General features: G+C 48.5%; 2 protein-coding genes across 5 annotated transcripts; one reads left to right on the forward strand and one right to left on the reverse strand.

Annotated features, from left to right (window-relative positions):
- Nucleotides 1-132: 132 nt before the first annotated feature.
- Cul7 (cullin 7) lies at nucleotides 133-15,352 on the forward strand. 4 transcript variants are annotated; one of them, XM_026383468.2, is made up of 26 exons: nucleotides 133-609; nucleotides 1,291-1,971; nucleotides 2,322-2,473; nucleotides 2,611-3,111; nucleotides 3,606-3,744; nucleotides 3,844-4,040; nucleotides 4,318-4,576; nucleotides 5,760-5,997; nucleotides 6,078-6,183; nucleotides 7,475-7,702; nucleotides 7,944-8,034; nucleotides 8,127-8,298; nucleotides 8,470-8,575; nucleotides 9,027-9,122; nucleotides 9,279-9,454; nucleotides 9,746-9,879; nucleotides 10,278-10,460; nucleotides 10,653-10,759; nucleotides 10,844-11,026; nucleotides 12,365-12,525; nucleotides 12,694-12,910; nucleotides 13,014-13,272; nucleotides 14,052-14,197; nucleotides 14,314-14,440; nucleotides 14,528-14,733; nucleotides 14,955-15,352. In XM_026383468.2, exons 2-26 carry the CDS (start codon nucleotides 1,299-1,301, stop codon nucleotides 15,276-15,278), a joined length of 5,181 nt encoding a protein of 1,726 aa, XP_026239253.2. In that variant the 5' UTR covers nucleotides 133-609; nucleotides 1,291-1,298; the 3' UTR covers nucleotides 15,279-15,352. The 4 variants fall into 4 exon arrangements, with proteins under 4 accessions (XP_026239253.2, XP_026239251.2, XP_077657711.1 ...); XM_026383466.2 differs by having other exon boundaries at nucleotides 133-514; XM_077801585.1 differs by having other exon boundaries at nucleotides 133-1,971.
- Nucleotides 15,353-19,196: 3,844 nt separating this feature from the next.
- Nucleotides 19,197-26,755, reverse strand: Rrp36 (ribosomal RNA processing 36). Its single transcript, XM_077801617.1, has 7 exons — nucleotides 26,626-26,755; nucleotides 24,318-24,465; nucleotides 23,908-23,974; nucleotides 23,725-23,829; nucleotides 22,004-22,078; nucleotides 21,798-21,915; nucleotides 19,197-20,809 (listed from the first exon to the last, which is right to left on the reverse strand). The coding sequence occupies exons 1-7, from the start codon at nucleotides 26,729-26,731 to the stop codon at nucleotides 20,670-20,672; spliced, it is 759 nt and encodes a 252-aa protein (XP_077657743.1). The 5' UTR covers nucleotides 26,732-26,755; the 3' UTR covers nucleotides 19,197-20,669.
- Between the last annotated feature and the right edge of the window lie 21 nt (nucleotides 26,756-26,776).

The raw sequence follows: 26,776 nt of genomic DNA on the forward strand, positions 1-26,776 counted from the left end.
TGGAGGAAGGAGACAAAAATGACCTCCAAAGTCTTCCAGTTCTGACTATGGGAAATGGGGAGGCACTTCCGGTGGCGGGAGCGAGGGCAAAAAGGAAGAGGAAAGGGCGGAGCAAAGGAGGAGGTGCCGCACATCGCCGAGGTGGCACCCACGGCTCCTCCCCAGCGTTGTCCCAGGGCCCCCAGCTTTCCGCTAGGTCCGGCGGAAATGAGCGGTGGCTCTGGGCGGGCCGCGGAGCCCCCTGAGCTGGGCGCAGGGTGCCACCGGCAGGGACCAGGCCCCGCCCTGCCCCAGCGGACACTGAGGACAGTGGCGCGACCCTGGGGCGCTGGGTCCTGCTGTGCCACGCCCCCTGCCTGTCCAGCGGAGGCACGCCCCCTCCCGCCCTGACCCCTTGGGGGGCCCAGGCGGGGCCCTAATCTTCGCCAGCGCCAGCGTCGCAGCCATCGTCTATGCCGCGTCCCTAGCTCTGCGAAGGACAGGCCTCGCGCAAGGACTCCGGTGGACTTCTGAGGTGGCCTGAGCCCTGCCGCGGCCCCCTGCCCCTATCCTGGACTTTCTCGCGCACCGCCCTCTCGCTTATTCCATCTAGCGCCCCACTTTCCCTCGGTACCTTAGAATTCTTTATCGACCTTAGACCCCTCTCCCATCCTGTCGCGTGATCCAAGCTTCTTAGGACTTGGTCTGGTCGACCAAGCCTCACGCCCCTCACCCACCTGGTCTCCACTGTAGGGTGTCTGGGGCCTCTCGGCTCCCCAGCAGCCTTTCTTTTCCTATTGCTCCTATTGTAGGCTCGCTTAGCCCCTGACCCTCTTCTCACAGCCCACAGCGCCTTGCACTTATACTCCACCATCAGTTCTCTGCGTCTCTAGCCTCTGGGACTCACAACCCAGTGTTTCAGCCCTTAGAAATAGCACCCTTTTTCATACACACTCGGATTTCCCTTCCCAGTCCCCCAAACATACTTCTGGCTTCACACACACCCTTCCGAGAACCTTGGGATTCTGCCTGTAACTAAGAGGCACCCTGCCCCACTCACTCCATGCTGCAGGCCTTTGTGATATTCCTTTTTTAATCCCTAAATTTTGATCTCTCGGAACAAATACCCCAGTGTTCCTCTGCCTAGCTCTGGCCCCACCCAGCCTGCAGCAGGCTACTCCTGGGACCAGCTTTACCCCACCCAGCCCAACAGCTGTTGCCACATTTGTTTCCCCAACTCTTGAGAGGCCTTGATTTTTCTGACCTCCCCTCTCAGTTGAGCTTGCCTGTTCTCTTTTCCTTGTGTCTCAGGTGCCAGGATGGTGGGGGAACTCCGCTACAGGGAATTCAGGGTGCCCCTTGGGCCTGGCTTGCATGCCTATCCTGATGAGCTGATCCGCCAGCGGGTAGGCCATGATGGGCACCCTGAGTACCAGATTCGCTGGCTGATCCTCAGGCGTGGAGATGATGGGGAAGGGGCCTCCAGCCAAGTGGACTGCAAAGCTGAGCACATCCTCCTATGGATGTCTGACGATGAAATCTATGCCAACTGCCACAAGATGCTGGGCGAGGATGGCCAGGTCATCGGGCCCTCCAGAGAATCTGCGGAGGCTGGAGCCTTGGACAAAACTGTGCTAGGGGAGATGGAAACTGATGTGAAGTCCCTGATTCAGAGGGCCCTTCGGCAACTGGAGGAGTGTGTAGGCACCATGCCTCCTGCTCCTTTGCTTCATACTGTCCATGTGCTCAGCGCCTATGCTAGCATTGAGCCCCTCACTGGGGTCTTCAAAGACCCAAGGGTTTTGGACTTGCTCATGCACATGTTGAGTAGTCCTGATTATCAGGTTCGCTGGAGCGCAGGCCGGATGATACAAGCCCTATCCTCCCATGATGCTGGTGAGGGACAGTATGGGGAGGAAGGGAAAGCAGGAGAGGGGCTGGGTCGGCTCAGGGACTCACAGGACACTGTGGCAGGAGCCTCTGACCTCATCAGTACGTAAAAAAGATTCTGTTGCCCTTCTCATAAAAGTTTGAAAAAAGGAGGGGGTTGGTGTAGGGTGGGGGCAGGAGCATCTCTGAAGAAAGAATAACTCTGAGGAACCTCATATTAATTGACTTTCTGTGCAAAGCAAAAGTCTAGATTTTAGACTATTACAGATTGTAGGTGTGGGTGTGGGTATGGGTAAGATAGTAAATTTTGGCTTTTGAAACAAATCAACAAATCATGTCATTCCTACTGAGTGGTAGCAAAGGATTTTTATTTTATTGAGTGAAAACTCTTAAGAGAGGTGTCTGGGAAGAATGAGTTAGGAAGCAGTTACTGACTGGGATGTGGGTTACAGGGACCCGGACCCAGATCCTTCTGTCTTTGAGCCAGCAAGAAGCCATTGAGAAACACCTGGATTTTGACAGCCGATGTGCTCTGCTAGCTCTGTTTGCACAGGCCACGCTCTCTGAACATCCCATGTCTTTCGAGGGCATTCAGCTACCTCAGGTATCCTGTGGGGGAATGGGGTGGGGGAGGTTGTGAGCAAGATCTGAGAACCAGGCCTTTGCACCTGTCAGAGGATAGTGTGGAAAGAGGAACTAAAGCTGACAAGGTGGGTGAAAGCCAAAGTTTATATCCCACAGGTCCCAGGAAGGCTGCTCTTCTCTCTGGTGAAGCGGTATTTGCATGTTACTTTTCTCCTGGATCAGCTGAATGACAGTGCTGGGGAACCAGGAGCCCAGAACAACTCTGCCCCTGAGGAGTTGAGTGGGGAGAGGGGCCGGCTGGAGCTGGAATTCAGTATGGCCATGGGCACCCTGATTTCTGAGCTTGTGCAGGCCATGCGTTGGGACTGGGCCACGAGCAGACCAGGGAGCCTGGCGCGGTCCCCCTGTTCCATCTTCCAGCCTCAGCCTGCAGATGCCAGTCCAGGGCACCTCTCCACCCAAGCCCAGCGCTCCTTCAGGAGGTCAAGACGGTTTCGCCCTCGATCTGAGTTTGCAAGTGGCAATACCTATGCCTTATATGTGCGGGACATGCTGCAGCCAGGCATGAGAGTGCGGATGCTGGATGATTATGAGGAGATCAGCGTTGGGGATGAAGGCGAATTCCGCCAGAGCAACAGTGGTGTGCCCCCTGCACAGGTAAGAAGCACTGTGGCAAGACACTGTTCTGAATTTTATTGGTTGGGTTTAGCTGTGCCTTTATGTGGCCCTTAGCTTGGCAACCCACCGGGAAAATCCTCAAATCAAGATGGTAAAATGGGGTTAGCAATTCAAAGGTAGGTTATTTGAAGGGCTAAGACTATCTGGGTATCAGAGGCTCACACCTAGGAAGAAAATGATATAGTTACTTTCTTCCAAAGGTCAGTATCAGGGAGATGGGGTGCTTGAGGCCAGGTGAAAGTATAGCAATGTAACCCATCAAGCATAGGCTGGCAGGAGAAACATAGCCCATCCCAGAAGAGGAATGTATCTTTTGGGTATATGTGCATGCTTTGCATATGCCAGTGTTTGGCTACTTAAAAGTATTTCCAAACTTGGTCAGGTGGTCATACTGGAGTTGAGCCCACATCGTTGGGAATTAGCCAGTCTTAGTGAACCTTCTCCTTTTCCCTCATTTTTCCTCCATCATCCAGGTGCTGTGGGAGTCAACAGGCCGCACCTACTGGGTGCACTGGCACATGCTAGAGATCTTGGGATTTGAGGAAGACATTGAGGACGCGGTTGAAGCTGATGAGTACCAGGGGGCAGTGGTCAGTAGAGTCTTGGGCGGAGGTGAGCTCAAAGAGGAATGTAGGGATCAGCCCTTAGCAGAGGAATGGTGGTCTGGCTGGGTGGGCAATGACGTGGCTATCCCACGGCCCATTTGCACAGCACTGCCCTCCTGGCGCTGGAAGCCTATGACTGAACTCTATGCTGTGCCTTATGTGCTGCCTGAGGATGAGGATGCTGAAGAGAGTGAACACCTGACCCAGGCCGAGTGGTGGGAGCTCCTCTTCTTCATCAAAAAGTTGGATGGACCTGATTACCAGGAGGTTTTCCAGATCCTACAGGACAACCTGGAAGGGGAGGTAGACACTCAGGGGATGAAGGACATTGTTGCAAGGGCTGGACTGTGACAGACATTTGGAAGGCTCCAGATGGCCAAAGGAAGTCATGAGCCACTAGGGAGGAGTCTGGAATGTCCAGAGATGCAGATGTGGGTAAAATGTTTGGGAGGAGCCAGTTACCAGCCTTGAGAGATTCAGGGTGGAGAGTATGTGTGCAGGGGAGATCCCTGTCCCTTCCAGGTTCTCCCTGGAGCCTTTGCCCTTAGAACTATCTTCAGTTAGACCTTCTCCTTGATAGCACGTTCTAGATGAAGAGATCCTGGCTGAGCTGGCTGTACCCATGGAGTTGGCCCAGGACCTGCTGCTCTCTCTGCCACAGCGACTCGATGACAGTGCCCTAAGAGACCTGCTCAACTGCCGGGTTTACAGGAAGTATGGGCCTGAGGCCCTGGCAGGGCAGCCAGCTTACCCATCCTTTCAAGAAGCCCAGCAAGATGTGCTCCTGCTGAAAGCCCAGGCTCAGCCTCAGGAGTCAGAAAATGCAGCCAGAGTAGAAGGTGGGTGTCAGGCTTACCACCTAAGGCAAGTGGGCATTCTTTTTTTTTGGGAGGGGAGGGGTACCGGGGATTGAACTCAGGGACACCCAATCGCTGAACTACATTCCAAGCCCTTTTTGGTATTTTAATAGAGACAGGGTCTCACTGAGTTGCTTAGTGCTCTCTGTTGCTGAGGCTGGCTTTGAATTTGTGATTCTCTTGTCTCAGCCTCTCTAGCCACTGGGATTATAGGCATGTGCCACTGCACCTGGTTAACAGGGCGTTCTTAAGGACTCTGCTGCTTGTTGTACAGTTCTTTCTGGGAAAGACAGCACTTTATTTAGCGAGAATCCAAAATTTAGAGATAAGCAATAAGTGGAGAAGTAGACACTGTACTTCCCTTAAAGAATAAAGGAGTGGGCTGGGGTTGTAGCTCAGAGGTAGAGTACTTGCCTAGCACAGAGGGACTGGGTTCGATCCTCAGTATCATATCTTAAAAAATAAATAAATAAATAAAGGTACTGTCTATTTACACCTAAAAAATATTTAAAAAAAAAAAAGAAAAAGAAAAGAAAGCCAAGTGTGGTGGTATAAACCTGGAGTCCCAGCTACTTGTGGACTGAGGTAGAAAGATCATTTGAGTCTAGGAGTTCAAGGCCAGCCATGGCAAGATAATCAGTCCACATCTCAAAATACAAAAAAGGATAATGGAGAACGTAAAGTTAGAACATTGTAAGAGGTTTTTGAGGCCTAAAAAAGTCCTGACTTTTGCCAGGTATGGTGGTACATGCCTATAATCCAGTAACTTGAGAGGCTGAGGAAGAAGGATGGCAAATTTGAGACCAGACTGGGCAATTTAATGAGACCCTGCCTCAAAAAAAAAAAAAAAAAAAAAAGGCCTGTGATTGTAGCTCAATGGTAGAGTGCTTCTATTTAGAGAGAGAGAGAGAAAGAAATTATGAAATCTCCAAAACTAACTTACAGGAGAAAGACCAAAAAAAGTCAGGCTCAGCATGTGGCTCAGTGGTAGTATATATGCTTGGTATACACAGTGCCCTGGGTTCTATCCCTAATATGGAAAGGGAAAAAATCAAAATCATTTTTAGGAGACATTAGAAGTAAAGATTGAGAGTAAAGAATCTGTCCTTTTCTGAGCCTCTGCATCACTAACAGTGACCAATTCTTGTAACACCTCTTCCTATAGTGAAGGAACCCCCACCTCAGAGCCCCAGTGCTTCCCTGCAATCTCTGGTGGAGGGTTTGGGCCCAGCTGGGAAACTCCTTGTGGATCTGGAACGAGCCCTGAACTCTGAGGGACCCCGGGAGAGAGAGGTCAAGCCATGCCTGCTGCAGCTCCAGCGGCAGCCCCAGCCCTTCCTTGCACTGATGCAGACCTTGGACACTCCGGCTACCAACAAGGCCCTGCATCTGACTGCGCTGAAGTGAGGAGCTGGTGAGAGGTGGGGATAGGCAAAGGGCCTCAGGCCAGCTGTGCATCTCTGCCTTCTGCCCCTGCTCCTAGAATCCTGACGCAGCTGGTGGACTTCCCCGAGGCACTGCTGCTTCCCTGGCACGAGGCCATGGATGCCTGCATGACCTGCCTGCGGTCCCCCAACACTGATCGAGAGGTACCCCTGCCCTGCTCCAGGGAGATGCTGGGAGGGAGAGGACACAAGGCAGCCACTGGTGAGGCAAACCCCCTCAGCAAGGAAATGATAGAGCCTTTGTGCTCTTGGTTGAAGTTTTGCTTTTTTTTTTTTTTTTAAGTTGTAGATGAACACAATATCTTTATTTTATTTATTTATTTTTATATGATGCTGAGGATTGAACCCCGTGCCTCACACATGCTTGGCAAGTGCTCTACCACTGAGCTACAGCCCCAGCCCTGGAGTTTTGCTTTTAAAATTGAATTTTAGCTAGGCATGCTGGCACCTGCCTATAATCCCAGCAACTCAGGAAATTGAGGCCGGAGGGTGGCAAGTTCAATGTCAGCCTCACCAAATTAGTGAGACTTATATCTCAAAATATAACATGAAAAATGGCTGCGGGTATAGCTCAGTGGTAGAACATCCCTGGGTGGAATCCCCAGAACCTAAAGAAAAAAGTTTAAAATTTAATCTTATTTTTTTTAAATAGGTTATGCATTCAAACAGTTCACAAATCAAAATGATATAACAAGGTATACATTGAGAACTCTTGCTCCCACTTGAATTTCTGTCACTCAGTATTCCCCCCACTTGTATTAATTTTATGTATCCTTCCTGTGTTTCCTATGCAAATATAAACAAATAAGAGCTTCAGTGGTTCCTTTTTTGGCTGGTTCTATGGGGTAAAGAGGTGCAGGAGACAGGGGGCACACCACATTACAAATGTTCCCTGCAAGAGCTACAGAGAGGTCCTGGGCACAGAAGGCTTTAGAAGGTATCAGAGAATTAGGGTCATGGTGGCAGTAAGTGTCTACAGTCCACAACTTTTGCTATTACTCAGATTTTAGTTTCTAAAAGGGTACCCCTGAAGGAATATACACAAATCCAGTTCCTCTTGGGCCCCACCAAGCCCTTCCAAGTGACTGAACTTGGGGCCTGAATATTTCAGACCTACAATTCATTTTCAGGATAGGTGGGCCTGAATGAAAGAATCCAGGATTTCTCTCTGTACCTGTTGTCAACATACTCAGTAGCTTAGAACCCCAGGATGGCAAGATGTCCCTTGGCTCTTTCCTTTTTGGCTTGCTTTTGGTTCTCTAACTCCACCTAGCTTTATGTCTCTCCCATCCCTGTCCTTGTACTTCCTCACTCTGTCTCGTTCACTGCAGCACCCCCAGCACCCAGTACATAATGGGTTTTTACCACTGTGGGTGCCCTTCTGGCCTGTTCCCTGAGTCCTATATTTATGACCCCCTTGACATTGCCATCCCAGGTGCTCCAAGAACTGATCACCTTCCTGCATCGCTTGACCTCAGCAAGCAGGGACTACGCTGTGGTGCTGAATCAGCTGGGAGCCCGAGATGCCATCTCCAAGGCCCTGGAAAAGCACCTGGGAAAGTTGGAGCTGGCTCAGGAGCTGCGGGACATGGTGTTCAAGTGTGAGAAGCATGCCCACCTCTATCGGAAGCTCACCACTAACATCCTAGGCGGCTGCATCCAGGTCAGAAGAAAGGGCAGGATGAAGCTTGTGGGTTCAGAGCTGCCTAAGAATACAAAATCCAGCAGTGGCTGGGAAGGGGCTGTGTTCCTGAAGCTGGGAACAGCAGGTGACTCAAGTGAGCCTGGGAGCATTTATTCCCTGCCCTCTCTTCCCACCACTGCTTGAGCTTTCCTCCATCCATATTTCTGTGTGTCTTTCCACATTCCTCCCATACCTCTTCTCTCTGATGTTCCGGCTGCAGATGGTGCTGGGCCAAATTGAAGACCACAGGCGAACCCACCGGCCCATCAACATCCCTTTCTTTGATGTGTTCCTCAGATATCTGTGCCAGGGTTTGTACCTGTCCCCCAGTTGCTCAACATCCCCACACCTTTTCCATTTCCCCTCTGTACTTGTCTGGCTGTGACCTCCACTTCTTTCCCAGGCTCCAGTGTGGATGTAAAGGAGGATAAGTGCTGGGAAAAGGTGGAGGTGTCCTCCAACCCACACCGGGCAAGTAAGCTGACAGATCGTAACCCTAAGACCTACTGGGAGTCCAATGGCAGTGCAGGCTCCCACTCCATCACCTTGCACATGCGTCAGGGTGTCCTCATCAGGTAATATGCTCCTGTGTATATGCTTAGTGACACACCTGGGCTTTCTTGTGACACACCTGGGCTTTCTTGTGACTTCCCTGTGTTGGAGGATGCACCATCCCTCTGAATTTGGTGAGTCTACAAGGACATGAGAGGTTCCAGTTCCCATTGGGTCTTCCTTCCCACTCCTAGGCAGCTGACAGTGCTGGTGGCTGGTGAAGACTCGAGCTACATGCCAGCCCGGCTGGTAGTGTGTGGGGGCGACAGCATCAACTCTCTTAACACGGAACTCAACTCGGTAGGAACCCCTGTGCCATTAGCCTATCACTTGCGGATCTGCCCTCCTATCCTGCCCTAATCTCCTAACTTCCTACCCGTTTTGAGCCCCATAAAAGCAGAGTCCTTTATCCCTGTGCCTATGTGATGGCATCAGGTCTCAAGCAGTGGGGGTGGCATTAGGGTCCCTTTTATTTTTTTGTTATTATTTTTTTTTAGTTGTACATGGACACAATACCTTTATTTATTTATTTGTATGTGTTGTTGAGGGTCAGACCGAGTGCTTTACATGTGCAAGGCAAACACTCTACCATTGAGCCACAATCTCATGCCCTAGGGTCTTTTTTTTAGGAGCCCCATGTCCCAGGACTATAGGAGGAAGGGACACAGCTAGGAGATTGGTGCTGATATAGGTACTTTCAATACTCCCATCTACATATGCAGAGGTGACAGTTCTCTCTATCCCTTGACAGGTGAATGTGATGCCCTATGCCAGCAGGGTGACTCTTCTGGAGAACCTGACCCGCTTTTGGCCCATCATCCAGATCCGCATAAAGCGCTGTCAGCAGGTGTGACTGGGGGTATGGGGTTCTGAGGCCTTGCACTTTGTGGATCTTGAGCCTGGCTCTCAGGCAGCTCCAGGGGTGAGGATTGAGGGCATAGCCAACCCTAGCCCAACCCAAGAAGGGTATGGGCAAATGAAAAGAGTCCTGTGTCTGTTACAGGGTGGCATTGACACTCGCATTCGGGGGCTGGAGGTCCTGGGCCCCAAGCCCACTTTCTGGCCAGTGTTCCGGGAGCAACTGTGTCGTCATACACGCCTCTTCTACATGGTTCGGGCACAGGCCTGGAGTCAGGACATAGCAGAGGACCGCAGGAGCCTTCTGCATCTGAGTTCTAGGTGTGTGGAAATGTAGGTGTGTCTGTCTTTGCAGAAGGTCAGATTATCACAAATGACTAACAGGCTGGGTTCTAGAGAGGCCATGAGTTAGGGCTTTAATACAATTGGGAAGAGAAAAAAAGAATAAAGCAGTTTCCCCTCTGTGCCAGGATGGGATGTACCAGTTAGCCCAGGGCAGTTATTAAATACCAAGAGGGGCTCTGGCCTGGGTGCTGAGGGCAAGCTGACTGGGCAATACTGGGCAACTTAAGCCTCAAGCCCTACACCTTCCTTCTGTATTCTCCTCCCCAGACTGAATGGAGCTCTGCGCCAGGAGCAGAATTTTGCAGATCACTTCCTCCCTGACGATGAGGCCGCCCAAGCACTGGGCAAGACCTGCTGGGAAGCCTTGGTCAGCCCCCTAGTGCAGAACATCACCTCACCTGGTAATCATTCTGACACCTGGCCCCACCAACCAGCTCTTTCTTGCTCTAACCTAGAAATACCTGGGTGGGCTGGGGATGTGGCTCAAGCGTTAGCACGCTCGCCTGGCATGTGTGCGGCCCGGGTTCCATCCTCAGCACCACATACAAACAAAGATGTTGTGTCCACCAAAAATAAATAAATAAATAAATATTAGAAATACCTGGGATATTCCCTTGGTCCTTTTGGTTCCTATGTTTTTCACCCTGGTCCCTTCCTCCCCAACCAGTGTCTGCCCAAGTGTTGGTCAGTGGAAGCCTGCTGCCCCTCTTCCATGTGTCATTCCGTCCTATTGCTCTCTCCCGAACTCTCAATTCCCCAAAGACATGCCACGTGTTGACTTATTTTTCTCGCCCTCCAGATGAGGATGGCATTAGCCCCTTGGGCTGGCTGCTGGATCAGTACCTGGAGTGTCGGGAGGCTTCACATAATCCCCAGAGCCGGGCAGCAGCATTCTCCTCTCGTGTGCGTCGCCTTACCCACCTGCTAGTGCACGTGGAGCCTTGTGAGATGGCCCCTCCAGTAGTGGCCGCCCCTCGGCCTAGTGAGTACTGGAGATTCCAATAGCAGGTCTAGTTAGGAGCATTTCCTGGGCCCCCACTCATATGTTAGGCTTGTATTAGGCCATCCAGGAACATCATTTTGGAGAGCAGCATGTCTAAGGCCTTAGGAATCATCCTTGGGGACCTAAGGGGCTGCCCCCTTCTTGCCTCTGCCATTTTCTCTGTCTCCACAGAGGGCAGAAACAGAAGCCATGACTGGAGCTCCTTGGCCACCAGAGGCCTTCCGAGCAGCATCATGAGAAATCTGACCCGCTGTTGGCAGGCTGTGGTAGAGGAGCAGGTGGGCAGGGGCAGGCATGGGTTGAGGGACACTGTGGTGGTGGCATGATCGGTGCCTCTTCACGTTCCTGTGCCTTCCTTCCAGGTGAACAACTTTCTAACCTCGTACTGGCGGGATAATGACTTTGTGCCACGCTATTGTGAACACTATTATAACCTGCAGAAGTCGAGCTCTGAGCTGTTTGGGCCACGGGCAGCCTTCTTGCTGGCGCTGCAGAATGGCTGTGCTGGAGCCTTGCTCAGGCTCCCTTTCCTCAGAGCTGCCCATGTAAGCCACTCTCCCACACCTCTACCAGGCCCCTCCCCTCTGACTTTCCCCTCCCTGCCTCCCCTAAATGACCCACCCTCCATTCCCATTCTCTTTGAATATAACCATGTTTGGGTTTTTTTTTGTGTATGGGGGGGGTACTAGATTGAACCCAGGAATGCTTTACTACTGAGCTATATCCCCAGACTTTTGATTTTTTGAGACAGGGTCTCGCAGAGTTGCCCAAACTAGCCTCAAACTTTCAGTTCTCCTGTGTCAAGTCTCCCAAATTGCTGGGATTGCCGGCCTTAGCCGCTGTCATGACACATTAGAAGTTTTTCCCAGTGTTGCTCCTGTCCTCATATTTTGTTTGTGCATTGATACCATCTGGTGGATGTACTGTGATTTACTTACCATTCTCATTCTTTCAACAAGTATTTAAAAGCATTGGGCGTCAAGCAGTATGATGAAAGGTAAAGGAAAAATAATGAGCAAGGCAGAGGGCCTCATTTTTTTTTTTTTTAAATATTTATTTTTTAGTTTTCAGCGGACACAACATCTTTGTTTGTATGTGGTGCTGAGGATCGAACCCGGGCCGCACACATGCCAGGCGAGCGCGCTACCGCTTGAGCCACATCCCCAGCCCCAGAGGGCCTCATTTAAGGAACACACACAGCAAATGTTAAGCAAATCATGAACATGATAAGCACCTGGAGAGCAAGGTTCAGTGCAGCAGGGTAGTGGCACTGTGGTTACTTGAGTTGCTTCTGGTTCTGTTTTATCAGTAATACTACAGTGTACTGTCTTTGGCCATATAACCGATTTCCTCATTTAAAATTACTATTATTTGAAGTGGGCACTGTGGCATATGCCTATAATCCCAGCTACTCTGGAGACTGAGAGGCAGGAGGATCACAAGTTGCCTATCTCAAAACAAAAATTTTTTAAAAGTAATAAAAAGAAGGACTGGGGATGTAGTTCAGTGGTAGAGTGCTCCTTTGTTCAATCCCCAATACTACAAAAATAAGTAAATAAATAAAATTACTATTGTCTGATTTTTAGACACAAAGAAAACATTTTTCAAAATTGTTAATATTGCTAATTTGCACAGTTATTGATTTTATAAAATAGTTTTATAAAAGTGTTAATCAGATTGGTGATGTACCTCAGTAGTTGAGCATGTGCTTAGCATGTACAAAAACCTGGGTTACATTGCCCAGCAACAACAAAAAAATAGGGTTGACCAATGGAGAGGATGCCAGCCATTCACATCTCCTTTCTCAGACCTTCTCACTGCTTCTGCTCACCTGCTCCCCTTGGCTAACTTGCTCAGGTTATCCTTACTTTCCCAATACCTAGGTGAGCGAGCAGTTTGCCCGGCACATTGATCAGCGGATCCAGGGTAGCCGGATTGGTGGAGCCCGGGGAATGGAGATGCTAGCACAACTGCAGCGATGCCTGGAAACTGTCCTAAATTTCTCTGGCCTTGAGATAGCCACCACCTTTGAGCATTACTACCAGTGAGTGTGGACCTAGGCAATAGGAGATGGAGGGACACAGGATGGTGGGTCAGGGCTAGCTCACAGAGCCTGGGAATCTGCAATATAGTCAGGCTGGAACCCTGGAGTAGGAAGCTGGTTCATGCTGGTACTCCCACTGAGATCTGACCTAGGTTGTGTGTGTCACAGGCAGTACATGGCAGACCGTCTACTGGGCGTGGGCTCCAGCTGGCTGGAGGGGGCTGTGCTGGAGCAGATTGGTCCCTGCTTCCCCAATCGCCTCCCCCAGCAGATGTTGCGGAGCCTGAGCACCTCAGAGGAGCTGCAGCGCCAGTTCCATGTATACCAACTCCAGCAGCTCGATCAGGAACTCCTAAAGCTGGAGGACACAGAGAAGAAAATACAGGTAGGTGCCAGGGAAAGAATGCACAAGTAAGAAGGTGGGAAGGGAGAAACATGGAGCTGGACAGAAGAGGCCCTCAGCATTTGGAAATCCTGTGCCCCTTCAGGTGGGCCACGAGGCCAGTGGCAAGGAGCATAAGAATGGAAAGGATGCTGGGGAAGCAGTGGCTGCAGATGTGGTGGAGGGAGAGGAAGAGGAGAATGAGGATCTCTACTATGAAGGGGCAATGCCAGAAGTATCTGTGCTTGTCCTGTCCCCGCGCTGCTGGCCTGTCGCTTCCATCTGCCATATGCTGAACCCTGGAACCTGCCTGCCCTCCTACCTGAGGGGCACTTTGAACAGATACTCCAACTTCTACAACAAGAGTGAGGAAGCAGGCAGAGGGACTGTGGTGGACTGGAGAGAGGACAGGCTGTTGGAGAAGGGCCTGAGGCTGGGGTTGACCCTGGGGTCAGGAGCTTTGGTGGGAACAAACATGGTCTTTAGGGATAAGACTCCCTCAGGCAACAGGGGAAGGGAGGTGGATCTGAGAAGAAAGGGTAGGAGCTGCAGTTTTGTCTGGGGTAAAGATGCTGTCAGACTATAGATCCCAGGAATCTGAGGGTAGTGGGGAGAAGAGAAAGAGGAGGGACCTGAGTAAGGCCACCAGAAAGGGCTTTCCCTGGGAGTAGGTATGTGGCTCCTTCTTGGTCAGTCACCTGTAGTTCCAAACTGCTAACTTCCCATTGAGGGCTAATCCCTGTGCTGGGCAGCAACCAAGGAGGAAAAGAAACTGAATCTACCCTCAGGTAGCTCCCAGACTATTGGGAGAGACACTTCCCCTCTTACAATATTCCAGTTTAATAAGAACCCCAGTCTTCTTACCTCATTGCATCGTTTTGTCTCTAAATAAAACGGGCCTGACTAACACAGGAGTAGGCCCAGGCTGGCTCCCAGATACCTGAGATTTGCCAGAGGGGTAGATCAGAGAAAGCTGGGATCTGGAATTTCAGATTGGGACCTTCTGTTATCTATAAATGCTGAGGCCACATGCTTTGCAGACATTAGCAGAAAGCAAACTTGGCCAATAGTGCACACTTCCTGAAACCCCATTCCTTCCTTTCCTCTCCCCTTTGTTTTCCTCCCTTCCTTGGCACTTCTCCAGGTCAGAGACACCCTGCCTTAGAGCGAGGCCCACAGAGGCAACTACAGTGGACGTGGCTGGGCCGAGCTGAGGTGCAGTTTGGGGACCAGACCCTTCATGTGTCCACCATGCAAATGTGGCTGCTGCTGAATCTCAACAATCTAAAGGTGGCCCAGCTCCTCTGCCTTTTCCCACTTTGTCCTTCACTTTTCTAAACTCTTCCTTCATTCTCTTCCCTCCACTCCTGGAGAGGCCCTGAATGCTTTGTGCCTCTTCTCTTAAGGCGGTGTCTGTAGAGAGCCTGTTGGCACTCTCAGGGCTCCCTCTGGAGATGCTGAATCAGGCAATTGGGCCTCTCACCTCTTCAAGAGGCCCCTTGGATCTTCAGGAGCAGAAGGATGTACCAGGAGGTATACACTCAGGGCCAGAGGGCCTCTGTTCTGAGCTAGGGCCAGGTTCCTTGTGAGCCCCTACCAAGTGACCACCATTTATTTCAGGGGTGCTCAAGATTCGAGATGACAGTGAGGAACCCAGGCCAAGGAGGGGCAACGTGTGGCTTATCCCACCTCAGACATACATGAAAGCTGAAGATGAAGAAGGCCGGAACTTGGAGAAGAGACGGAACCTTCTCAACTGCCTTGTTGTTCGAATCCTCAAGGCCCATGGGGATGAAGGGCTGCACATTGACCAGCTTGTCTGCCTGGTAGGTAGTAGTCAAAGGGATGTGGGTTTGGGGTGAGGGCAGCCTACAGAAGGTGGTGGGTCCATATTTGAAGCATCTTGTTCACCGTGCAGGTGCAGCCTATAGATGTGTGAGAAGTAAGGCTGAGGTTCACCTCATGTGCTCAGGACTTCCTGTCCTCTCATATGGTTGGTGTGGAAGGTGTTGTCTCTGACCTGTTTCTCTCTGGTCTCCCATAATAGGTGCTGGAGGCTTGGCAGAAGGGCCCATGTCCTCCGAGGGGTTTGGTCAGCAGCCTTGGTAGAGGGGCTGCATGTAGCAGCACTGATGTCCTCTCCTGCATCCTGCACCTCCTGGGCAAGGGCACGCTGAGACGCCATGATGACCGGCCCCAAATGCTGTCCTATGCAGTCCCTGTGACTGTGATGGAGCCCCACACCGAGTCCCTAAACCCAGGCTCCTCAGGCCCTAACCCACCACTCACCTTCCACACCCTGCAGATTCGCTCCCGTGGTGTGCCCTATGCCTCCTGCACCGGCACCCAGAGCTTCTCTACTTTCCGGTAGCCCTATAAATGGGGTCCATGATAGGTGAGACTGGAGCTTTTTACAGAAATAAAACATGGAGTTTGATTATGTGATCTGTTGTTTGGTGACTGCTAGAACTGAGATGGGCAAGAGGCTTTCCTGGATGGCTGGGAGAAGGAGCCCTCTGGCACTGAGACTATCTCCTACTATGCTAGGAGATTTGTCAAGATGAGGAAGGTGGAATGGGGAGAAAGGGAGAGGTAGTCAGATATGTCTTCCCAGCCCTCTCCACCAGTATTAAGGACCAGGATGGAGCTCAGCCCCTTCTAAGTGTGTATGCAGACGCACTTTCATCTCACAGGCTGGAGACCCGAGCCCACCTCAGCCACTAGCCAGATGCTTTGTAACTTGGGTAGTTATCAGGCATGGTTTCATTTTCCTTGTTTCTGGTACTGAACCAGTTGCTGAGGGACTGACGAGTAACAGGTGTGGAAACATTTGACCCAGGGACAGCTTTGCCAGCAAGTTCCTGTTTGGTTGCCACTCCCAGCAGTAAGTAAAATTCACCCATTCCTTCCCTAAGGCAGACAGGAGATAAAAGACTCCCTGTAGCCACTACAAGCATCCAAGAACCTGTATGTCCTTTTTTTTTTTTTTGGATATTTTATTTAGAGACAGCATCTCACAGAGTTGCTGAGCACCTCACTTTTGCTGAGGCTGGCTTTGAACTTCCTGCCTCAACCTTCTGAGCCACTGGGATTACAGGCATGCATCATCATTCCCGGCTGTCTTTTATCCAGTGGTTTAGAATCTGGGTTGGAAGTAGATATTGGACTATAGCTGTTATTTCCTCCCATAAGCTCCTCTACATTGCCCCTCTCTTCCCATCCTCCTCTGCTTCCACCTCTCCTCTGGTAGAGCTGCATACACCCGTCCTGGAATTCCTATCTCCATCTAGCCCCCTAGGCAAGCCTTGCTGCTGTGGGGGGTGGGGGTTTGCTGTCCTCTGATTGGCTGCTCTGCCTCCACCCACATTGAGGCTGCACAGGGCACACTAGGGGACCCAGTGCCAAGGGTGGAGTTTTGCATCTTGGCAAGAACACTGGGGAGGAGGGAAGGAGTCCAGGGTTCTTGAGGCTCACCAGTGACAGGAAGAAAGTTAAAAAAGAAAGGCAAGAAGGGTGAGGAAGGGTCAGGTGCTAAGGGAGGTCACAGACACTAGCAGAAGGAATAGAGCCACTCAGGATTGAGATTAGGAATGGAGTCTATAAGGGAAAAAGAGGTCAGGGCCTGGGAGAATCAGAGAAATCAAGAGGAAGCAACAGAACAGAGGGCAGAGCGTTACCAAAGCACTGAGGGCTCAAATGCTTTGCAGTACTGGTCCCATGGTGCTTTTGGTAGGTATTACAGCAAGTGCCTGCCTACTGGCCCATGGCTGCCCTGGAGGGGCAGAGACCAGAGAAGAACAAGTAATAGGCAGGGGCAGTAGTGGGCTCAGGGTATGGGGTTGCTGTAGTGTGTCACTTGGGTGCCTTTCCTTTGTAGCAGAGACCATGCCTTTTATTGGTCAAGACATCCTCTTGTTCTTGAGCTAGTGCTCAGGTGCCAAAACTTTTCTGAACTCTACTCCCTTGTGATGGCTAATGTGAATTGTCAGATTGATTAGATTGAGATGCCTAAAATTAAGAGGCTCTGAGTGTCTCATTGAGGGTGTTTGTAGGAATGATTTGCATGTGGGACAGCAAACTGAGGCCGAGACCCACCCTACTGTGAGGAGCAGTCCAGCAGGTTGGGAGCTTAGATGAAACAAAAACTGGAAGAACAAGGAAACAGCAGCAGACACAGCTCAATTCTTGAGAAGTTCTTCGATTGCAGTTGCAATTGCCTGAGGATATCCGTCACCAGCTCTTTTGCTCTTCCAAAGCACATTCTAACCAAGGACTCGCCAGGGGATTTCCCAAATTGGGGCTAATCACTGATCCCTAGTGTTCAGAGGCTCCAGTTCTTGGACTGAGGAGGTGCTGGTTCCTCTGGCATTCCCGCCTGCAGATGATCTCTATAGGGCCCTTTTATAATCAAATCTATATCCTATTGATTTCTCTAGAAAACCATAATATACCCCTGCTGTGGGCTCTATAACCAGGCCAGTACACACCACATGTCTGAACAGAGGATGGGACTTTTTTGTATGGCCAATCCCACCCCCCATCCTGCCACTGACTGCATGGACTCCTGCATTAACTGAGCTGTACATCCTGCACTAGTTCAACCCTTCAAGCATTTTATAGCCACCAAACCCCTCAGTATCCTGGTTCTTCTGCAATGAACTAAGTCTCCATCCAGCAATTTTTTTTTTTTTGGGGGGGTGGTGCGCAGGGGTATGCTGGGGATCAAATCTAGGACCCTGTGCATGGTAAGTGCTCTACCACTGATCTACACACCCCAGCCCTCCAAAAAAATTTTGTACCCACCGAGCCACATCCATAACCCTTCCTCAACTTTTTTTGAGACAGGTTCTCACTGAATTGCTGAGGCTGGCTTTGAATTTGTGATCCTCCTTCCTCAGCCTCCCAATTAGTTGGGATTGCAAGCATGCACCACCATGCCCAGCCAGTCCTTTAAAAATTCACACCACCAGCTTTGGCCCCAAAACCCCTGACTTTGGTACAGCACCTGTGTTGTCCACACTTTATAGCACACAGTCACCCACCCACTCTGGCCTAGGTGACTTGTGGGAATCCAGGAGAGGAGCTGACTTAGGTACAACCTATGCTCTCACCAGCACCAGGACAATCTGACCTCCTTCTCTGCCTTCAGGATCATCCATCCCATGAGAGCAGACAGTATGCTTCATTTCTAAGATAACTCAAGAGTTACATTAGAGACTGGAGATTATGTTATTCTCATGCCCATCCCTGCTCCTTTGTGGAGCCATCCTCACAGGCACATATCTTAGATCCCTACAGCTAGTTACGGCCCTTGGCACAGTGACACATGCCTGTAATCCCAGCAATTTGAGAGGCTGAAGCAGGATACAAGTTCTCAGCAATTTACTAAGACACTATCTCAAGATAAAAAGGGCTAGAGATGGGGCTGGGGTTGTAGCTCAGTGGTAGAGTGTTTGCCCAGTATGTGTGACACACTGTGTTCAATTTTCAGCACCACATATAAGTCAACAAAAGTCCATTAACAACAACAACAACAAAAATTTAAAAAAGGGTAAAGCATCCCTAGGCTCAAATTCCAGTACAGGGGTGGGGGGATCCTATGGCAGTTACTTTCATCTGACAATCTCAAGACTTAAAGAGGAAAAAACACACATTTTGACTCCATTTAAATAAAATGTCCCAAATAAGCAAATCCATATAGAGAGAGAACAGATGAATTCAGGGGCACTTGTCTACTGAGCCACATCCCCAGCCCTATTTTGTATTTCCTTTAGAGACAGGTTCTCACTGAGTCACTTAGCACCTCACTATGCCCGGCATAGGGTTTCTTTTTGAGGTTTCAAAAATATTCTCACATTGTGGTAATAGTTGCACAATTTTGTAATTATACTAAAAACCACTGTTCATCTTAAACACATAAATTTTAAGGTATGTGAATTACATTTCAATAAAGCTATTACTCAAAACAAAAAAACCTCAATGAAATCCAATATCTTCTCTGGGTCCTTGCTGAAGGGTGACTGAAGGCCTGGGGTGGCCAGTACTTATTTGGACATGTATGTCCTCTGATCACCAGTCATCTGAGAAACTCCCCACAACTCTAGATAAAGAATAAATTCTTGCTTTTCCAGCCCACCCCCCTTGCAGCCATGTGACCAAGGCCTGGCTAATCAGAACAAAGCAGGAGAAAGTGGAAAGTACATCTTGGTGGCACTGAAGCACCTCCACATTAATATTCTTTTTTTTTTTTTTTTTTTTGAGAAAGGGGAGAGAGAGAGAGAGAGAGAGAGAATTTTTAATATTTATTTTTTAGTTCTCGGCGGACACAACATCTTTGTTGGTATGTGGTGCTGAGGATCGAACCCGGGCCACACGCATGCCAGACGAGCGCGCTACCACTTGAGCCACATCCCCAGCCCCTCCACATTAATATTCTGGTTCTGAGACAGAGTTACAGAGTATTTTTTTAATATTTATTTTTTAGTTATAGGTGGACACAATCTTTATTTTTATGTGGTGCTGAGGATCAAACCCAGTGCCTCACACATGTAGGCTAGCACTCTACCTCTGAGCCACAACCCCAGCCCAGAGTATTTTTAATGACTAGACTTTATCCCTATCTTCTTTCCTCCAATTTGGATCTTCTCTCTAGCATTCTCAGTAGTTCTGATACTTAGATAGTTTTCTGCTTTTAACCAGCCAGAATCCATTCACTGACTTTAAAAAAAAAAAAAAAAAATTGACACACATGACACCAGGGACCCTGTAGCACTCTCCTGGCAAGGCAAACTATACTGATTGCTATGATCCTAGGCTTACAATCAGGGGAGAGGAGCATTTCAGCTTCCATTTCTATCATTAGGACATCTTTCTCCCATTTCAGAGACATCAAGCAATAGATATAGTTCTTTTTTTAATTTTCCCTTTTGTGGTACTGGGGATACTTTACAACCAAGACACATTCCCAGCCCTACCCTACATTTTTCCTTGGGTCCTGAGGATTGAACCCAAAGGTACTTTACCACTGAGTTAGATCCCTGGCCCTGCTTTTTTTTTTAAATTTTGAGACAGGCTCTTCCTAAGTTGTTTAGTGCCTCACTAAACTGCTGATACTGGCTTTGAACTTGTGATCCTCAAACCTCAGCCTCCCCAGTTGTTGGGATTATAGGCATGTGCCACTGTGCCCAGTTGAGCAAAGCTTTATGTCCCTACCTCCTATTTCCTCTTACAATCAAAACCACGTAGTTCTGTGGGAGTGGCTGACCCTTTAAATAACTGTCATCTTTTCAGGACCCAGATTTAAGTAGGAAGAGTCTCTGATCTGACTTTTCACTTGTGGAAGGTGTAGGGTTGGTTGTTTATCCTTGTAAGTGTGGCCCACTAAAAGAGTTCTACAAAACAGTAAAATAATGAAAAATAACAGATGTTTATGAAATGATTCCTATATAAAGTCCCAGCCCTATAGCCACAGACTTCATGGTCCCATTTCTTCGGTACCAGAATCACTGGTTTAAGACTAGGATGGAAGAAAGGCAGGACGACATAATGAACCAAATTCAAATACAGGCAGTGTGATGTAGCAGAAAGCTGAGCTATTCTTGTCCTGCTCTAGGGGGAGTCCAAGAGCCCTAATCTTCTGAGTTCAAGATTGGATGTGATCTTTCCTTGCCCTTGAACAGCAAAGAACCAGGAGAATGAGCCCAGAGATCCATGTCTCCACAGGCCCTTGTCTCCCTAGGCAGTGCAGACAGATGACAGTTCTTCAATATTCTCTGCTCAAAGGGAGATGTCTCTTGTCCTTGCCTGCATTTCGGTGCCTCTTTCGACTCAAGAAACTCTCCAGCTTCTTGCTGCGCTTCAGCTCCTTGAACTTCTCAGCTAGGACCAACTGACGCTGTTCAGCTAGATTACAAGGAGAAAGCAAGTTGGTGAGCAAAGGAGGAAGCCCCCGTCTTTTCCTTTTCCCTGGTTGGTAATTTCCAGTCCCATGCTGGCATATGTGAGTTGTCTGGAGCTCTCTGATGTGTGGGAAGCCAACTTTTGTGTGTGTGTGTGTGTGGTACTGGAGTTTGAACCCAGGGTCTCAAGCATGCCAGGGAAGCACTCTATCACTGAGCTACATCCCAGCTTAAGCCAACGTTTTTATTTATTTGTTTAATATTTTATTTTTTAGTTGTAGTTGGACACAACACCTTTATTTCACTTATTTATTTTTATGGGTGCTGAGGATCCAACCCAGGGTCTTGCATGTGCGAGGCGAGCGCTCTACCACTGAGCCATAACTCCAGCCTGATTAAGCCAACTTTTTGTATGACCCAATCTTGTATGTGTGTGTGGGGGGGGATACAAGCATCAATCCTGCCATAATCTAATTAGGGATACAAGAGTGGTTATAAATAACTCTTCCTTACTATTCCACTTTCCTCCAAGTTATTGTGGGATCCAGCCTTCATGCATTCTTTTTGTTGCTATTGTTGTTCCTGAGGATTTAACCCATGGCCACTTAACCACTGAGCTGCATCTCTAACCCTTTAAAAAAATTTTTTTTGGAGACAGGGTCTCACTAAATTGCTTCGTCTGGCCTTGAACTTGCAATCCTCCTGCCTCAGCCTCACAAATCATTGGGAATGGGGCTGGGGTTGTGGCTCAGCGGTAGAGTGATCGCCTAGCATGCACGAGGCACTGGGTTCAATCCTCAGCACCACATAAATGTAAAATAAATATTTTGTCTACCTAAAACTTAAAAATAAATAAATATTTTTTTAAAAAATCATTGGGATTATACTTCATGCGTTTTTAAAGGGGCTCATGGACCCCCAACACAGTACCCTGCCAAAATGGCCTCCACACCACCCTTGTAATCAGCCTGCAAGAGCTGTGCCCCACTCACATTTCTTCAGGAAGTATGGTCGATGACCCTGCTGGGCTTGAGTCCGCCGCTCCTGCTTCAGGGCCAGGCGAAGCTCCTGCTGCCGCTTTCTTTCCTGCTGTGCCATTTCTTGCTGTTCCTGAGGAGCAACGATGAGATGAAATGAGATGTTATAAACACCTGCCTTTAACTGTACTCACCACCCACTCACCATATCATCTACGCACCATTCTCTGAAGCAGCTGCTGCAGTTTCTCATGTTCCTCCCCTGAAAGGCGCTTCTTCAACTGTTTTTTCACAAGCTCCATATTGGAAAATTAATCAGATGGTTAGTATTTTATAAATGTTAATTGAAAGTCTGTGCCAAGCATTGTTCTAAGAAGTTTACACTATGACACAGGAATTTTATCTTCCCTTTATGTATGTGTGGTGCTGGGGATTGATCTCACAGCCTCACAGGTGCTAATAAAGCCCAAGTTCTACCACTGAGCTACAGCCCCAGCCCTTATTATCCTTTTCATAATTTGAAAGCTTAAGCAATGTTAAGTGAAATAAGTTTGGCACAGAAAGACAAATACTGCATGTTTTCTTGTTCTCTTATATGTGGAAGCTAAAGCTGGTCTCAAAGAAGTAGAGAACAGAACAGCAGTTACTAGAGCCTGTGAAGGGTATGGGGGAGGAAGGGACAGAGAGAGGATGCTTGACAGGTATAGCTGGATTGGCCAGAATGGTGCACACCTGTAATCCCAGCTACTCAAGAGGCTGAGGCAGGAGGATCACAGACTTGAAGCTAGTTTGGGCAACTTAGCAAGACCCTGTCTCAAAATAGAAATAAAAAGGATTGGAGATGGGACTGGGGTTGTGGCTCAGCAGTAGAGCCCTCATCTAGCATGTTCGAGGCACTGGGTTTGATCCTCAACACCACATAAAAATAAATGAAATAAAGGTATTGTGTCCAACTACCACTAAAGAATATAGTTTTGTTTTTTTTTTTTTTTAAAAAAAAGGACTGGAGATGTAGCTCAGTGGTAGAACACCCCTGAGATTCTATCCCAACTACCGAAATAAAAGAGCTGCCCACCACCACCATCAGTGTGGCAGGCAGGGTGTAGTTAGATAGGAAGATGACTTCCAAAGCTGTACAGCACAGCAGGATAACTACGGTTGACAACAGTGAAATGAACATTTCAAAACAGCTCATACAATTTTTTTTTTTTGTGTGTGTGTGTGTGTGTGTAGGGGATTGAACCCAGGACCTTGTGCATGCAAGGCAAGCACTCTTACCAACTGAGCTATATCCACAGCCCCAGCTCATACAATTAAAAAAAAAAAAAAAAAAGGTTTTTTTTTTAGTTGTGGATACACACAATATCTTTATTTTTTTAATGTGGTACTGAGGGTCGAACCTAGTGCCTCATACATGCTAGGCAAGTGCTCAACAGCCCCAGCCCCAGCCCATAGAATTTTTAACATTTCCAACAACATCAAATTATATGTTGTGGGTGAAAAATATTCCAGTTACCCTCATCTGATCATTACACATTAAACATGTATACTGAAATGCCACACTGTATCCCATAAACATGCAATTACTATGTGTCTATTTTAAAAGATCTTAATTTTAAAAAGTAAAGCTTCCTGCCAAGCCTGGTGCCACATGCCTATAATCCCAGCAGCTCTGGAGGCTGAGGCAGGAGGATCATGGGTTCAAAACCAGCCTCAACAAAAGCAAGGCACTAAGCAACTCAGTGAGACCCTGTCTCTAAATAAAATACAAAATAGGGCTGGGGATGTGGCTCAATAGTCGAGTACCTGAATTCAACCCTCAGTACCCACCTTCTCCCTCCCCCCAAAAAGTAAAGCTTCCAGCTTTTCTCTGTCTACTTTCTAACCTCTGCCCTGGTTCCCCATCCCCTAAAATACTCATGAACCAATCTCAAGCTTATACCTCTTTCTCTTTGGCTCGGATGTCATTTAAGAATTGATATGTTTTGTCAAACACCTCAGGATTATATTCTCCCGACAGATCATCAAAGCGGGGGTCCCGGGCCACCTTTGGAGAGAGTAGAGAGAATATAAAATACTGTTCAGTCTCCTTTCACTGAGAAACTGCTTCCTGCCTCTTCCTCACCTTTTTACTGACTGGAACAACCTGACGTAAAAATGGCACTCGAACCTTGGCTGACATCTCCAGAGGCCTATGGAGAAATTACAAGGATGGGTCAAGGAGACTCCAGTCTTGGTCAAAGGCTTCCCATCTGCCAACAAGAAAATAGACACCTAGCGGGGCATAGCAGTACACACCTGTAATCTAAGCTACTTGGAAGGCTGAAGCAGGAAGATTCCAAGTTCAAGTCTAGCCTGAACAATTTAGTGAGACCCTGTTTCAAAAATTAAAAAGTGATGGGGATGCAGCTCAGTAGTAAAGGACCCCTGGTTTCAAACACCAGTACCGTTAAAAAAAAAAAAAAGAGGGAAAGCAAGCAGACCCCTATTCAAGATCCTGGGTATCCAACTCCTAAGATAAGCCTTACTTCTCACCTGTGCTTATCTGCAACACATGCATTTCGGACAGGTGGTCTAGAACACTGCTTCTTAGTGCTGTTTCCAGCTAACAATTGTTTGTATGTTTTGGTTCCCACTTGGCTCTGCAATTTCAACAGTTCCTCAAATGACATGTCAGCTATACCTGCAAAAGTGGGGAGGATTACAAAATTCAGCTTAGTATCTCCCTCTGTAGAAAAGACATCATCTCATTCCCATTCCTCAGATCCTTTCCAACATCCCATCAGATCAATCATTATTTATAAGTCCCATACAGCACAGGCTGTGATTATGATGCTATAATACTACTTAACTCATCAAATGTTTTAGCTACCTGGAGCCTCATCTTACTAACAAAGGTATATGGCTGCTGGGTGAGGTAATCCTAGTGACTCAGGAGTCTGAGGCAGGATCATAAGTTTGCAGCCAGGGCTGGGGATGTGGCTCAGGTGGTAGCGCGCTCGCCTGGCATGCGTGCGGCCCAGGTTCGATCCTCAGCACCACATACCAATAAAGATATTGTGTCCGCCGGGAACTAAAAAATAAATATTAAAAAATACTCTCTCTCCCCTCTCTCACTAATAATAATAATAATAATAAGAAGAAGAAGAAGAAGAAGAAGAAGTTTGCAGCCAGGCTCAGCAATGTAAGAGAGACACTAAGCAACCTAGCGAGACCCTGTCTCAAAATAAAAAGGGCTGGGGATGCTGCTCAGCGTTTAAGCACTCCTAGGTTTAAAAGAAAGAAAGCTATAGGATTGCCAGGTGCAATGGTGCACACCTATAATCCCGTGACTCAGGAAGCTGAAGCAGGAGAATCATATGTTCCAGGCTAGCCTCAACAACTTAGCCACACCCTCAGCAATTTCGAATGACTCTGTCTCAAAATAAAAAACAAAAAAGGACTAGGGATGTATCTCAGTGGTAAAGTACCCCCAAGTTCAGTCCTCAGTACCAGGGGCAGTAGTATCAGAGATCAACCAAGCCATAGTAGGATAGTCTCTCCCCTCCACCCTCTTTTTAAAATTATTCCTTCATGGAGTTACCCCACAACAATCTGCCTCACTCACTCAGTTACCACTGCCACGGTCCTGGTTCATACTTTCAGCATTTCTCATCTCGTCTCATTCTTATGCCCTAACCTCCTAACCAGACTCCCAATCTCCAACCTTTCTCTTTCCAAAGCTATGTTCCCCACTTTGCCTGAGGAGCATCAAAACAAAATTGACCTTATCACTCCCACACATAAACTTCAGATCATGTCACTTCTGAACTCACAAGCTTCCCAATGGCTTCCATCCTACTCAGAGTGAAAGTCATTTCTTATGAAGGTCTGAAATCCCCAAGCGACCTGGCATCCTGTAATGTCTCTCCTAATCATCTTTCACTCTTCTCCAGCCAACTGGCCTCCAACAGTTCCTGAGCAGTAAAATATGGTCCCATCCACGTCTGATGTTGCCTCTGCTTGGTATGCTTCACCCAGATGTATTACTTGCTGCCTCACTTCCTTCAAGCCTTTCCTGAAATATCTCCTTCCCAGGAAGGCTTTCTCTCCACAGCCTTTAACCCCCTTCTTAAAAACTGATCTAAAAGGGGCTAGGGTTGTGGCTCAGTAGTCCAGCCTTTGCCTCACATGTGTGAGGCACTGGGTTCAATTCGAAGCACAGCAACAAAAGAATAAAACAAAGGTTCATCAACATCTAAAAAAAAAAATTTAAAAAACTGATATATAAGGGGGCTGGGGTGATGGATGGCTCAGTGGTAGAGCGCTTGCCTAGCATGAGTGAGGCACTAGGTTCAATTCTCAGCACCACATATAAATAAATAAAGTTCTATTAACAACTAAAAAGGTAAGTTTGAAAAACTGATATACAATCCACATACCCTAAAATTCCCCCTTTTAAAGTATACAGTTCAGGGGTTTATTGCTTTTATTTAAAATTTGTTTGCCTTTTCTTTTTATTGCCCTTCTGAAAGGTAAGCTACATGAGAAGTGTTTGCTGAATTCACTACAGTATCCCCCGCAGCCCTACCTCTGCCTGCACATAGTGGATGCTTACTAAATGCGCAATCTGACTAAGCCTTCCCCAGAAAATGGAGACCTTTCCTAGCTCCGTGGTACTGAACGTATTTTCTCCTTGCGAAAACCGCTCAGAATGTTCTAAGCCCAGAAGCACCCACCCTCCGACCTTCCACAGCGCGGCGGGCGCTCTCTGAAATTTCCCAGTTTATCCAAGTTTCTGCGGGTTCGAAGTCCCCGCCAAGCCGCGACAGCCTCCCGTTTGCACCCAATCCCGCGCCCTTACCGCACGACAGGTCACGGGCCACGGCTCCGAGCTCCACGTCCCGGCCCTCCGGAGACCCACGCGGATGCCGGACCACGGGCACCGCGCGCGGACGGGTTCCCGGCATCGCTCTCGCTGCGTTCCGAGGAAAAATGGCGCTGCTTCCGCTCGC

The sequence above is a fragment of the Urocitellus parryii genome, chromosome 8 (assembly GCF_045843805.1).
Source record: "Urocitellus parryii isolate mUroPar1 chromosome 8, mUroPar1.hap1, whole genome shotgun sequence".
Lineage (NCBI taxonomy): Eukaryota > Metazoa > Chordata > Mammalia > Rodentia > Sciuridae > Urocitellus > Urocitellus parryii.

What these genes read in the sequence shown, in the direction of transcription:
- Cul7 (XM_077801585.1), top strand. Translation starts at nt 1,299, where the DNA reads ATGGTGGGGGAACTCCGCTACAGGGAATTCAGGGTGCCCCTTGGGCCT. An exon ending in AGGACAACCTGGAAGGGGAG is followed by an intron (nt 4,041 to 4,317) that starts GTAGACACTCAG and finishes TCTCCTTGATAG; the next exon opens with CACGTTCTAGATGAAGAGAT. An exon ending in GCAGAAGGATGTACCAGGAG is followed by an intron (nt 14,441 to 14,527) that starts GTATACACTCAG and finishes CATTTATTTCAG; the next exon opens with GGGTGCTCAAGATTCGAGAT.
- Rrp36 (XM_077801617.1), bottom strand. Translation starts at nt 26,731, where the DNA reads ATGCCGGGAACCCGTCCGCGCGCGGTGCCCGTGGTCCGGCATCCGCGT. An exon ending in GGCCCGTGACCTGTCGTGCG is followed by an intron (nt 24,466 to 26,625) that starts GTAAGGGCGCGG and finishes CCACTTTTGCAG; the next exon opens with GTATAGCTGACATGTCATTT. An exon ending in TTGTTCCAGTCAGTAAAAAG is followed by an intron (nt 23,830 to 23,907) that starts GTGAGGAAGAGG and finishes CTCTCTCCAAAG; the next exon opens with GTGGCCCGGGACCCCCGCTT.